At 44.2% G+C, this 14,617-nt stretch overlaps 1 protein-coding gene across 1 annotated transcript; it reads right to left on the bottom strand.

Moving 5' to 3' along the window:
- Positions 1–685: 685 nt before the first annotated feature.
- On the bottom strand, positions 686–5,426 carry SPINK2 (serine peptidase inhibitor, Kazal type 2 (acrosin-trypsin inhibitor)). Its single transcript, XM_012724090.1, has 4 exons — positions 5,355–5,426; positions 4,554–4,597; positions 1,899–2,008; positions 686–946 (listed from the first exon to the last, which is right to left on the bottom strand). The coding sequence occupies exons 1-4, from the start codon at positions 5,407–5,409 to the stop codon at positions 901–903; spliced, it is 255 nt and encodes an 84-aa protein (XP_012579544.1). The 5' UTR covers positions 5,410–5,426; the 3' UTR covers positions 686–900.
- Between the last annotated feature and the right edge of the window lie 9,191 nt (positions 5,427–14,617).

Raw genomic sequence — 14,617 nt, 5'->3', positions numbered from 1 at the left:
CTGAAGTGACTCAAAACCCCCTACCTAGAAAGCACTTCATTCTAAACCAACCCCTGGTCACCTTTATTATTGTTACCTGTATTGTTCATGCTGTGTAGAACTCTAAAACAGGTGCCGTGGCCTACTGACAGCACTACTGACATTTTGGGCTAAAAAAACATCCAGTCCTGTGGCTGCCCCGCACTGCAGGGGGCGCTCCACAGCACAGCTGTCGGCTACCCTCCAGAGGTCACCCTTCAGTCAGGACACCAAAAATACCTCCAAAACATACCGCCCAATGTCTCCTGGGAGAAAAACCACCCCTGGTTGGGAGCCACTGTTCAAGAGGAGGGAATAGCCAAATTCCTGCATGAACCCTAACAGAAAACTGTGTTAAAGGAATTTCAGTTTGGATTCTAGCAACTATGTCCACCTACATGATTCTTTGACTTTACAAGTCAGACTAAAGTTGGTACCAACTAGCTGATGGTTATTTGCCATGTGCGGGAACTGTGCTAGTTACCATATGTAGTTATCATATGTCATTATCCTAGATTCAGGGAAGGGGGAAATTCACCTTTGTCAAAGAGGCAACGAGCCACCCTGAGACTGCTGAGAACAGAGAATCAACAGAGAAGAGCAGTAGTTGAATGCAATGCTGATTTTATTCCAACTCAATAAAGCAACCCACAAGCCATTTAGGCAACAAGATCAAATCAAGGGGCAAAAGCCAAAACACAAGCTTTTTTGTTTTTTTGAAATTACCAATCATTGTACATGGCTTCTTCCACACCTCTTGGAAAATGTGGCTAGCAAATCTCATGCAAAGAAACACAGGAAAAAGGAAAATGAAATTTATCTCATGTGTGGTTGAAGGTGACTGCTTCAGCTCCTTCAGCTCCTCTGCTATAATTTGTTCCATCAGCATGGTCCACTTCGAATGATTTTAATATCATGACCTTCTTCCCTGCAAATTGAACAATCAAAGCACATTGATAAGGCTGCCCATAGCAGAACTGTCCCATTATTTGTATATAAAAGACCTATGCCACTACATCTAGATTCTTTCTAGAGCAACATTTACTTTATTTTGTAAAAATAAACCTCGAGAGGCCTCCCTGGTGGCCCAGGGGTAACTGTCAGGGCTATACCTGCTGTGGCCTGAGTTGGCTCCCTGGCCAAGGAGCTGACCAACATGGTGCAGCAGACCTCTCCTGTCTCTCCTGCTGCTCCCCTGAGCAGTATATCAAGTAAATCTGCTGTTCCCTACTCTGTCTCTGGGCATCCATTCACTCCCACCTTCCCAACTGCCCCTTGGGGTCCACCCCAGTTCTTCTATAGAAAAGTTAAAAAGCAACATTTAAAGGCTATATCTTGAATGTAGGGTTAAATTCCCAACTTTATCTTATTTTCCCTAAAATCCCAAAGAATCACTCTGAAAGGCTAAGGTAACTTACTGAGTCAGAGAACCAGAGAATCTGAAATACAACACAGGCTAGCTGCAGTCTCGTTCACCTGGTCAGGTATGTTACAGGGAGGGCAGCTGACATTAATTAATACACCTTCGTATTCACCCTCTGGAGTTCTTAGACCGATGTCCTGACTGGTGCTGCAGGGCCAACTGTACATGCTCCCTGAAATCCACAGTCCATAGTTCACTAAATACATACTCCAAATATGGGGACCCTGCCTGTCCTCAAAGAGTGGCATGACTTGCCCATCTGGTCTTTAACTGATAATAACACACCTTACTCTGTAACCTTGACAAATGCACTGAAGAATTCTGTCTTTCTAAATATCTGTCCTGCAAACAGAACTACGTATTTAGCCCTCATATGAAGAGAGTCATAAATGCCTAAATAGTTAAAATTCAAGCACTAAAGAAAACTTGACTAATCCACACTGTAAAATCACGTCACCTGATTTTCATGCACAGCGTACACTCGTTGGGATAAGTGGCCATGTCGCTCCCACACACAGGGCTGAAGTCCCTGGGGCAGCCTGGTAGTTTATACTGATCACAGTTTGGCTAGAAAAAAGGAAGGCAAAAGTTAAAAAATAACCTGGAATTTTCTTATCGCAAAATAGCTGACCCGATTTCCCTAGGAAATTCCTAGATTTCCTCAAAACATTGTGCGAAAGTATTTCTATTTCACAAAAATGACTTTTCTAATGCAAAGTAATGCAAGTGTTGAAGCATTGCTTACTAGTAACTAGAAAAGGAACTCAGAGGTAGGTTCATTCTGGCTGATTTTTAAGTGAAAGCACAAGTCACCCCACCATACGGCTTCATAATTTGTACTTCACATCTGTCTCCATGTGGCAGTCTGAGACAAATTTAAGAATCTTACCTTTCAGTCTGGACTTTTCAAATATAACATTTAATCTAAAGAAAGCAACATCTGCACAAGGAAAGCAACAGTTTCAGAGCTGACCCCTAGGAATTATTATTGAGTCATAGGGCAAGCAGCTAGCCTTTAGGGTCAGACTAGGATAGGAAAAGCCTTGGACTAATAAGAGGCTCCAGAGATAAGGGCAACAAATTCCAAAGGAGACCAGCCAAACACCGCAGGACTAGGGGCAGCAAGATATTCTGAAACAAGGATGATAAAGAAAAAAGACTCTAGGATAAAGACTGAGACACAGAGACTCAACTCTGGGCACAGAGACATTACGACAGAGTCATGAGACCACAGAGAACGCACACTGAGAGACTGATGGGGCTTTAGAATTAGGGAAAGAAAGCGCATATTCCCTGAGGCACAACTCCACTTGGGTTTCTTTGCCTCTTCCAGGTACACGCACCTTGCTCACTACAAGGCCACGTGTTTATACATTAATTTTTAGTCTCGTTTTCCTAACTTTCTCTATTAGAACAGGACCCTTTTTTTAAAAAAAAATACACATATATATCTACACATATACATATATCCTAATACATATATGTACCTCTCTCTATATATATATATTTTTTTTACATCATTGCTCATGTCTGTACAGTGTTTGCTTTCTTCTCTCAGGTAGTCCCCCTAGAATTCCTACCCCCAAGTGACCTGCGCCCCCTCGCCATAGTCCCTGTGTCCTTCGCTCCCTTATCGTATGCCTGAGGGCTATAGTTTGCCTGCAAGTTATGTCTTTTTCTTGACCCTTGAGAACCACTGTTTTAAAATACAGTGAGAATTATGTTTCAAAACAATGTTTTATATATATAGTAATATACAATTTTTTAAAATCTTTCCTCAATTATTTATCATTTCACTGACACCTGCTTCAACAGCGTGTTTTTTAGCCATTTGTCTTTTCTTAAGTCTTTTTAAATTATTCAACACAGTTCTCACATAAACTTTGACAATATTTTCACACTCATGTTGTGAAATAAAAGCTACTGATGGAGAATAAAGTCTAGTAGAATATAGAAGATTAGCCTGTGTCATCAGTATCCTGTGGGCATCGTTAAAAAAGAAAGGAGGGGGTCATGTGTGGTTTGCTCAAGTGGAGGGTGGCTGAGTGGTTTTTGCTACTAATAAATAAATCACAGTGCATCCAAACAGAGCTACATGTGCAAGACATACGTTTAAACAGAACTTTACATCAAAACCTGTAAGAAGCCAACTAATTATCTAAAACATCCAGCCCAGAAAGTCGGCCAACTCTATGCCTGAACTGTAAGAAGTCAGACTTCTATCTCAGGTGATGGCCCAGAAAGCCAAACAACAGCTTCTGTAGCAATTTGTCCAAAATGAGCAGGATAAGATGAATAACGGCCATCTTCCCTAGTTTTTGTTCCCACTTCCAACTCAGGAACAACCAGAAAAAGCCAAATATGTACTCCTAACCAATCACACAGAACACCTGTTGCTAGATAGTTTTTCCCATGCCAAAAGCCTCCAGTCAGAGTACAGATGAGGCCTCCCTTCCTTTTTTCCCACTGTAAAGCTTTCCTCCTCCCTCTGCCTGCCTCTGAGTCATGCCAAAGCACAAATGACACGGTCGACTCCCTTGATACAGAAAATTCTGAAGAAATAGTTTTTGCTTGTTCTCACTTGGTTGATCTTTATTTGCTTCCACAGAATTTGATAATGAACATAAAATGTCTAGAACAAAATGTAATTACTATGCCCCAGACAATCTGAATCACTAAAGGAAATGTGAAAAGACAAAGGCTTAAAGCCTTCAGGAACTAAAAACTGTACAGTTTACATTAAAATATATATTGTGGGCCCTCCCTGGTGGCGCAGCAGGGTTAGCACTAAGAAGCTAAAGCCACTTTAGCATGAGTTCGATTCCTGCCAGCCCCAGAGGTGATCCACAGGGTGCAGCAGACCTCTCCTGACCCGCCCACTGCTCCCCTCAGCAGTGTGCTTCATCAATCTGCCTGTTCTGCTCCCCACTCTGTCTCTGGTGAATCCTCTCACCATCCCTGCACCTCTGGCCTGTACCCCAAAAGCCTGCCTGAGAATCTGGTTTCTAAAGAAACAGCTTCAAAAGTGGAAAATCAGACTAAAATCCAGCCTCCTACCCAAACTGTTTTTGCTTTACTGCATTAGAAGCAATGCAAGTGGTGTCCGACTTACGTTTGTATATTCTGAAGAGTCTCCTGATTGAGCATTCAAAGAAGCTGCAAGAAGGACACAGACAGTTCAAAGCCTATGATTAAAGTCGATTCCCATTCATAAGGGAGTCTTGAATCCACCTTGTAATCTGCAGGAGTCACACCTCCTCCCTTTCCCCTGGATCCCCAGCTTTTTGAAACACTTCCCCGGGCAAAAGGATACCCAGTTGTCTGCTGGCACTTCTGCTAGCAGGCTCACAGAAAGAACATTTGCTACAGCCTCTTACTGACCACTTTAATAGCTTTGCTTAAGAAAGAACTTTGAAGTTATGGAACAAAAGTCAGAGAAACAACTCTAAATAATCTTTTCCTCTGAGACTCAAAGTAATTAATGCATCACTTCTAACTGGACTAAAAGTCCCTTTTTCATAGAACCCAGTGTGCCTGACTCACTTGGCATCAATTTCTAATTCCCACACCTGTCCTGCTGGGCCACGGTGTACATAAAAAGCCAAGTCCTGATCCTGCGCTCCAGATAATCTGTTTTAAGGGAATAATAGCCCATAGCGGTGTGTCGCTAAGAAGTGGCTAGGGGTCGAGCCTAAGCGAGAACTTAAGAAGGTTGTTGTACCACAAAGATCACCACCGGCCCAGCACACCATCAAGTTAGCTTCCAGGACAACCGAAGGGGCTCGGGACCACCACCAACCGCTACGCGAAGAGACCCCAAGCTGCTGAGAGCTGGATTTGACCCTCTAGCGAGACCCCTTCTCGGTCACTTCTTCACAGGTCCCCCAAGTCCAGGCCCAGCCTTGAGCGTTACCTGCCAGATCCCCGGTTATGAGCAACAGCAGCAAGCGCAGCAGGACCAGCGCCATCCTCCCTCTCTTGTCTCTCTCTGGCCACTGCCCGCTGGCGGGTGCTGTGAGCCCTAGTGACCTCACTAAGCGCGCAGGACGTGCTGGGAGCTGGGGGCGTGGAGGCGTGGTCCACGTGATGAGTGGGGGAAGGGAGGGAGGGCAGTGGCCAGCGAGACCCAAAAGGAGGGAGAGCGGGGAGGGGCAAAAGAGGGCTGGTGGAGGGGGTGGGGGAGGGCAGGGGAGGGAAGCACCTGTTCACCCCCACACGCCTCCCCACTCCCTCCACCCCAGCCCGCTGAGGAGGGCTTCAAAAATTAAATGCTAAGCATGATGGGGGAGGGGGAGGACTTCTAGAGAGGTCTGGAAAGACCTTTCAAAGGTGGTGCTTGAGGTTTGAATAGAAGCAGGGGTGGAGAAAGTCTGAAGAATGTGGGACAAGTATCCAGGTTGGAAGAGACACAAGGGCAGAGATCAAGAGCAGGAGCCAGCTCTCTGGATGCAGGAGCAATAGACGGGCCATTGTAGCAGAAGCCCTGGGTGAAGGAGAGGAAGGGAAGAAATACAGCCCAAAGCCAAGGGCATGTGATGGCCCACGACAAGGGGTTTGGGGTGTGGATTTGTTCTGATCGCAGTGGAAAGACAGTGGAGGATTTTAAGTAAGGGAAGACAGGTGCTTTGAGATCAGGTCCTGACTCATACCTTAATAGAGTGGATAGAGATGGACAGGAGGTGGGGAAGAGGACAGGGAGCCTCACTGGGTGACTTTGGGAGCAATCCAGGCAAGAGATGACAGTAGCTTAGTGTCACATATTGCAGTGTACTGAGTGAGAAGTGGTTAATTTCAGGGTTCATGTTGAGACTGGAGCCAATGCAGTTGGTGACCTCACCACACACACAGGACAAGAAGGAAAGGAGGAAGGATGCTTCCCAGGACTGTAGCCCTGAACAGCTGGGTGGGGGATGGGGCCATTTCTAACATGAAGAACATCTCATGGAGATGCCTATTAGACATCCAACTGACATATGGGTAAGGCATTTGGAATTATAAATTTAGAGCTGGAAATAGAAATACAGAAGTCATCAACATGTTAAAGGTAGTGAAAGCAACAAACCTAATGATTTGGGAAAGATCAAAGCGAAGATCAGATGAGAGCCCTGGGGTGCTGCTATATTCAGAGATGTGACAAATGTGGCTAAGAAGCCTGTGAAGGAGAAAGAACAACAGGTCTCCTGTGCAGGAGAAAGAACATCAGGTGAGATATCGGGGTTACTGAACCCTGGAGAGGTTCTTTGATCATGTCAATTGCTTTTGCAAGGTTGAGAATTGAGTAGACTGAGCATCATCATGACTTTGGCAAAGTGTAATCACTGACAACCTTGGTAAGAACTATTTCAGAGCAGTGATGGGGTTCAGAGACCAAATGACATGAATTGAAAGATGAGGAAAAAGTGCAGAGAACGGGTAAAAACAACTTTTATGAGTTATGATACAAAAGGGAAGGTGACCTTCAAGGTGACCTGTGAAATATCCAAGATACCCTGTGAGAGTCATGTCAAAATCCCACAATGCCATCCCGCCTTGCTAGGAATCAAAAGGAAGGTCCAAGCTCCCTCCAGACCTCCGACTGCCTCACGCTTCCCGGCCTCACTGACTTCCTGACTCCCACCTTTTGTCTGTGTTCTTGCTATTGCTCTCCCTAATATCGTGTGGCTCCCTCCTTTCCTGGCCTCTGTCTCAAATGTCCCATATCAGAAATGCCTATTAAACACTTACAGTACCTCTTCTTACTCTTTTTGTTTTCCTCCCCCATACAATTATGTCAACTTCATTTTTTTTTAAGCCTCTGATACTTTTCACCCATATTCTCTCCAAAAGGGGAGGAAGTGATGCTTTTTGGCTTATTGCTATATCTCCAGCACCTAAAAGAGTAGCCTGCATGTATTTGTAATTCACAAATATTTATTGAATGAATGAATGAGGAATCCCAGGGAGTTAGAATTCTTAGGTTGTTTAATAGGATGATCCATAGAGTAAAACAAACCACTATAATGCTTCAGTAAAATGACTGGTTAAGAGGGTATAGAGGCCCTCCGTGGTGGTGCAGCAGGTTAAAGCACAGTACTAAGAAGCTAAAGCCGCATGAGTTCCATCCTTGCCTGCCCGGAGGTGACCACATGGTGCTGCAGACCTCTTCTGATCTGCCCGCTGCTCCCCTCAGCAGTGTACTTCATCGATCTGTCTGTTCTGCTCCCCACTCTGTCTCTGGTGAAGCCTCTCACTGCCCCTGAGCCACTGGCCTGTACCCCAGTTCTGTATGCACAAATAAATAAATCTTTAAAAAAAAGAAAAGAGGGTATAAAAATCTTAACTTTGGTGTTACATGCAAGCACTTCTTACAGGATAGCATGACATACTATAGTGTGACATGAATGTAAAGAATTTTGCTGTCGAATAATTGCTCTGCATGTTACTTAACGTGCTCTGAACCTCAACTTTACCTTCCCTTCCTAAAATGGCATTATAATAATAGAATCTTGTATTAGAAAGATAATTACATAAATAATCTGGGATACAATAGGATTCAGGTTTTCCCCCTTTTTGTCCTCTCCGTGATGACTCAGGCAGTGGGAGTAACTTGCCAACTCCCAGGCAACCAGGCACCTGCTCCAACTCAGGTCACATGGGCCATTATATTGTCACAGAGCCCAACATGCCCAGCCTTATGCACGACCTTCTCTATTTCTCTTACCTCTGTACTCCTAGTACCTAGCACTGTGCCCAATACTGACTCAACAAATGTTTGCTGAATGAATGAATCCTTGAAAATATTAAATGGACATCATAACAAGGGAGTAGAACAAAAAGAGGGAGACTTAGAAACCAGGGAACAAGAATTCCAACCCAAGAGAGGAGCAAAGGGAATTAGTAGCAGTAGCTCAGAGCTCTTAATGTGTAGCCAATCTGGATCTGAATAAGCAAGAGGCCCCAGGAGACCTTGCCTACAGGAGGATATAGAATAGGAAGTGTGTCTTAGAGTAACAGATAAAATTTACATGAAAGGTGTAAAGTTGGGCCCTCCCTGGTGGCGCAACGGGTTAAAGCACAGAACTGCAGCCACCGCAACACAAGATCGATCCCCAGCCAGGTGGGTGACCCACATGGCCTGGTAGACCTCTCCTGACCCGCCCGCTGCTCCCCTCAGCAGTGTATTTCAGTCAGTCTACCTGTTCTGCTCCCCACTCTGTCTCTGGTAAAGCCTCTCAACCCCCACCCCCCTTACCATTGCACCTCTGGCCTAAACCCCATTTCTGTATATATAAAGAAATAAGTCTTTTTTTAAAAGAAGAAAAATCAAGAAGAAGCATTAGATAAAAGTCCAGTAATACTCAAATCAGATATAATAAATTATAAAACCCAAACAACTAGTTAGAAGAACACAAGCTTTTAGGAATTGAGGCAAGAGGGTGGGAGAAGGCTCACTGTTGCTTAACAAACTGCACATGTTATGGACTGAATTGTGTCTCCCCAACATTCACGTGGAAATCCTAACTGCTCCCTCCCTCCCGTGCCTCAGAATGTGACTGGATCTTAAGAAAGAGCCTTTAAAGAGGTGGTCAAGTTAGAAGGGAGTCACTCTGTTGGGCCCTGCCTATCAGTGCTCCTTTAAGAAGATATTAGGTTCCAGGGACCACCCTGGTGTCACATGGGTTAAAACACTGCACTATGAAGCTCTCGGTGGCCACTGAAACATGAATTTGATCCCCAGCCAGGGACCTGACCCACATGGTGCAGCAGACCTCTCCTGTCTTGCCCACTGCTCCCTCAGCAGTGTATTTCAGTCAATCTGCCTGTTCTGCTCCCCACTCTGACTCTAGGAAATCATCTCACCCCCCACCCACATCTCTGGGCTGTACCCCAGTTCTTGTATGCATAGATAAATCTTTTATTTTTTAAAATTTATTTGCATAGGTAAATCTTTTAAAAAAAAACAGAAGTAGGTGGCAGGTGGCATCTGGACTCCAAAAAGGGAGGCCTCAGGATAAGTCACCTGAAAATTGCTGGTTACTTAATCTTGGACTTCTAATTCCAGAAATGTGAGAAAACAAATTTCTGCTGCCTAAGCCACACAAGCTGTGGTATTTTTATGGCAACCATAACACACAAATATCACATGAATAAGTAAATTTTAAAAATTAAATTTATAAGTATGTATCCTTTGTTGTTGAAAGAATAAATGTTAAGAAACATTTAGGGATTGATTAGGAGCTTATTGATAAAAGAACATTTATTCTCAAACACATACTCTAGGGAAGCAGGACATTTCCCAAGGCTGCTTAGCTTCTGCCACGTTCCCAGGCCTGCTACTTGGAGGAGTCTGCTGCTTTGATTTGCTGCTTGCTGGTGTGGAGAAGTTGCTGGATGTACTGCTTGTTCACAGGGGTACCCATGGCTACCCTGACCCCCTTCCAGAACAATAAAGATGGTTATGCTATGATGGCTGAGAAGTTTCCTCATATAAATGTAGAAAAAAACCTTTCCACTCCTGCAATTTGGGGCTCAGCACTTTGGGCTTGATCCCATTGAGCCTGCTGCTGAAACAATTAAATGTCTCTCTCTGCACCTCTCTGAGTGATGCCTGATTTCTCTGGGAAATTGCCACAACATTAGTACTCTCCAACAGTACTTTATGCGATACTTCAGAATATCTATTTTCTGGGTTTCTTTCCCCCTTGGGAAGCTCCCTTTAAGTTACAGCTGATCCTCAAATAATGTCATTTCATTCAGTGTCCTGTTGTAATAATGTTGATCATCCAAAATAATCCCAAATGACATTAAATAAAAAGATATATTCCAGGATTAGTTGTTAAAGGAACAATTGCCAAGAACCGATCAATGACATGAGTGAGGACTTACTATATTTATTGATTTCACACAATGACGTCCATAGTTTTTTTTTCTTTAAGATTTATTTATTTGTGCATACAGAACTGGAGTACAGGCCAGAGGCTCAGGGGAGGTGAGAGGCTTCACCAGAGACAGAGTGGGGAACAGAACAGGCACATTGACTGAAATACACTGCTGACGGGAGCAGCAGGTGGGACAGGAGAGGTCTGCTGTGCCATGTGGTTCAGCTCCCCTGCCAGGCCAGGGATCTAACTTGCACTGCAGTGGCTGCCAATAGCTTGATAGTGCTTAGACTTAACCCCTTGCACCACCAGGGAGGCCCCCCCCCTTAGAAATATTTTATAGCATGAAGCTTTTCACATAGATGTCTCAGCACTTTGTCAGCCAACAACAAGAATTAATAAGCATTGTCTATAAAGAGCCAGAAAGTAAATACTTTAAACTTAGTATGTCATACAATCTGTCCCAACTAGTCAACTCTGCTATAGTGTATTAAAGCAGACATAGTCAACAAATAGGCATGACTGTCTCCCAAAGCCCCACAAAGCTAGGTGATAAGTTATGTGGAGGTTATCAGCCGTACATTACTGATCCTGGCCAAACAGGCCACACTACCTGGTCCACACTACCTGGTCAGGGCTGGCCATAGCATGTGTGTTTAGTGTGTGACCCCAGATAGAAAGAAAATGTGCTCTGTGCCTAGCCTTCTTTAGTCTTGTGTTAATTACTCAGTGCTGGTTTGGTCCTCTGGCCTAAAGGCAAAATGAATGAAAATTTGATAAATTACCTTGGCAATTGGGGCAAGGTCAAACAATTTTTCACCCCTGTGATCTGGTCACTTCATCAAAATCATTTTCTTATATACTGAGATATCTGACTGCTGGTACCAACAGAGGTCAGACTTTTTTTTAAAGAAGAACTGGGATACAGGCCAGAGGTTCAGGGGCAGTGAGAGGAATCACCAGAGACAGAGTGCGGAGCAAAACAGGCAGATCGACAAAGCACACTGCTGAGGGAAGTAGCGGGCAGGTCAGGAGAGGTCTGCCGCGCCATGTGGATCATCTGGGGTGGGGATCAAAATCATGCTGAAGAGGTTTTAGCTTCTTAGTGCTGTGCTTTAACCTGCTGCATCACCAAGGAGGGCCCTACGTCAGACTTAATTTCAGTTTGCCACTTGCTTCTGGCATGCCTGTGAAGACAAGTGCCAGCAAGTCTTCTGAAATCATGAAACTTGAAGGCATTTCCATGTTTCTCTTTCTCTAACCAAGTGAGAGATATTATCTGCAAGCCCCATCAAAGGGTTTTATCCAACCCATATTTAATGATTCACCCTAAGATTTTAAAATGCAACCACATTTATTAGAAAAGGAAGTCTTGTCACAATAAAATTTAATCCAAAATGGAATATAAATTTAAATATAAGTTGTAAAACTTTAGGAAAAAAACAGAAAATATGTAGAAGCAAACCAATGGTGCAGCTACTCTAAAATGTAATTTTGGCAATTTCTTTAAAAACTAGGCATGTGGCCCTCCCTGGTGGCGCAGCGGGTTAAAGCACTGCACTCAGAAGCTTAAGCCACTTCCGCATGAGTTCTATCCCCGCCTGCCCCGGAGGAGATCCACATGGCGTGGGAGACCTCTCCTGACCGGCCCGCTGTTCCCCTCAGCAGTGTACTTCGTCAATCTGCCTGTTCTGCTGCCCACTCTGTTCCTGGTGAATCCTCTCACCAGTACTGTACCTGTACCCCAGCACTGTATAAATAAATAAATCTTAAAAAAAAAAAATAGGCATGTAGGGCCCTCCCTGTTGGTGCAACAGGTAAGGACACAGCACTGCAAGCTAGCCGCAGCTGCTTCAGTGCAAGTTCAATTCCCGCTCCAGGAGGTGACCACATGGTGCAGCAGACCTCTCCCATCTCACCCGCTGCTTCCCTCAACAGTGTACTTTATCAGTCTGCCTGTTCTGCTCCCCACTCTGTCTCTAGTGAATCCTCTCACCAGTCCTGTACCTCTGGCCTGTACCCCATTTCTATATGCATAGATAAACAAATCTTAAGAAAAAAAAAAACAAAGCATGTAAACATCAGTTGCTCTTTTGGGCATTTATTTCATTGAAATGAAAACTTTTGTTCACACGAAAACCTGTGTGTAACTGGTCATAGCATCTTTATTTCTTTTTTTTTTTTTTAACATATGCATACAAGAACTGGGATGTAAGTCAGAGGTGACAGTGTTAAGGGGAAGGATGTCCTCAAGGAACTCTGCAGAGTCTTGTGGACTCCACCCCTACTCCAGCTTTCTGGACCCTACCCCCTACTCCAGTGGTTGGAAACTACAACTCCCAGCAGTACCAGGGAGAGAACTGCTAGGACGCAAGGGCGGAGCTAAGCAGGCATTCTGGGACTTTGGGGGATAAATAGGGCGCCATTTTGGCTCTCCGTGCTCTCTCTCAGAAACAGCTCTTGGGACCAAGTGACTCGGGCTTTCAGGTAGTTTGTTACCAGAGTTCCACCTCAGCAGAGCAGGTAAGATATTCCAGTTACTTTGTATCTCTCTCTTTCCCTGGGTTGTTCCTTTTCTTTTCCCCTTTTGTAAATAAGCCCATTACTGACCCTTCTGTGTGTGTCTGCTGTACACTGAATTTTAAGTGTGTGGGTGAGGCTCCACAGACGGGTGGCCCAGTTCACACTGGGGTGCCCTGTAACAACAGGATGGGGGAATGGAGGCACTTTGAGAGGATTCACCAGAGGAAGGGCGGGGGCGGGCAGAACAGGCAGATGACTGAAATGCACTGCTGAGGGGAGCAGCGGGCAAGATAGGAGAAGTCCACTGCACCGTGTGAGTCAGCTCCCTGGCCTGGCAGGCAGGAATAGGGCTGGGCATACTGGGCTAGAACTCACGCTGCAGTGGTTTATTAACCCTTAGCTTGATAGTGCTGTGCTTTAAACCCTGCACCACCAGGGTGTCCTTACAACCAAAAGCTGGGAAGAACCTTATGTTCCTTCATCCAGTGAATGGTTAACCAAAGTGTGGTATATTCATACCATGGAGTATTACTTAACACCAAAAAGCAACAGCAACAACAACAATTGATAGGAAAGTTTAAAGGACATTGTACTGAATTTTAAAACAATAATAAGTCCTAATCTCATAAAATTATATCTGGTATCACTTCATTTATGTAACATTCTTGCAATGTAAAATATTAGAGATGGTGAGCAATTAATGGTTGCCAAGAGCTGGTGTTGGGGAGGGAAGTAGGAAGCGAGGTGGCTGCAGCTATCAAAAGCACCTCATGAGTTGAACCTCCTTGGTGCCGCAGTGGGTTAAGGCTAAGCACTATCAAGCTATCAGTAGCCACAGCAGCATGAGTTAAAACTCTTGCCTGGCAGAGGAGCTGACCCACATGGCTCAGCATATCTCTCCTGTCCTGCCCCCTGCTCCCTTCAGCAGTGAATTTCAGTAGATTGGCCTGTCCTGCTCCCCACTCTGTCTCTGCTGAATCCTCTCAGCTCCCCACACCTCTGGCCTATAGCCCAGTTCTTGAATGCATACATAAATAAATATTTAAAAATAAAATAAAACTAGGGGGAGGCCCAAGACTGCATTTTTACAAGCTTCAGATTTTTTACTGCTTCAGATTTTTTACTGAGAGTAGCAAGGGCCTACACCAGAGCATGGATATATGTGGGGATATTCAGAGATGAAGATGGAAACTCTGGAAGGCTAGCTTTCTAATAAAAATAATTTTTATTACCCCACACCAAAAAAAAGGATTCCAAAGTCCAAGCAAAGAGTTTGGTTATTGAAAACAATGTGTCCTGCCACCTGATAACTCCATAGGCATGAACAGAACTGGTAAGCAATTTATGAGGACAACTCTATGTTGTCTTCTCTTTTAGCGCCATAGTCGAGCTAAGCATTATTTGGTGATGTCTACCGCCATCTAGTGCCGACAAATTAAATTACAACTGTTGCCTTCTCTATAGATGGCTTTAGTTTGGGGTGGTTATTTATTTATTTTTCCTTAATAAAAACAATCTCGCGGTGATTTTTGTCATCTAGCAATAACAAATTATTTTAGAATTCTACTCCCAATAAAGAACACCTAAAAGAAACAAACTATTGCTTCTCAACAATTTCTTTTGCCACTGATCACTTCTAGTTGAAGATATTTTGGAGCAAATATCTCTTTTTAGCATAACCCCACCCCATTTTTTTCTTGACTTTTTTTTAAAGATTTATTTATTTATGCATACAGAACTGGGGTACAGGCCAGAGGTGCAGGGGCAGTGAGAGGATTCACCAGAGACAGAGTGG

The sequence above is a fragment of the Condylura cristata genome, unplaced genomic scaffold, assembly GCF_000260355.1.
Source record: "Condylura cristata isolate star-nosed mole 26May11 unplaced genomic scaffold, ConCri1.0 scaffold00012, whole genome shotgun sequence".
Taxonomy (NCBI): domain Eukaryota; kingdom Metazoa; phylum Chordata; class Mammalia; order Eulipotyphla; family Talpidae; genus Condylura; species Condylura cristata.
The sequence above is the reverse complement of the archived record's forward strand: the minus strand, read 5'-3'. Positions and strand labels throughout refer to the sequence as shown.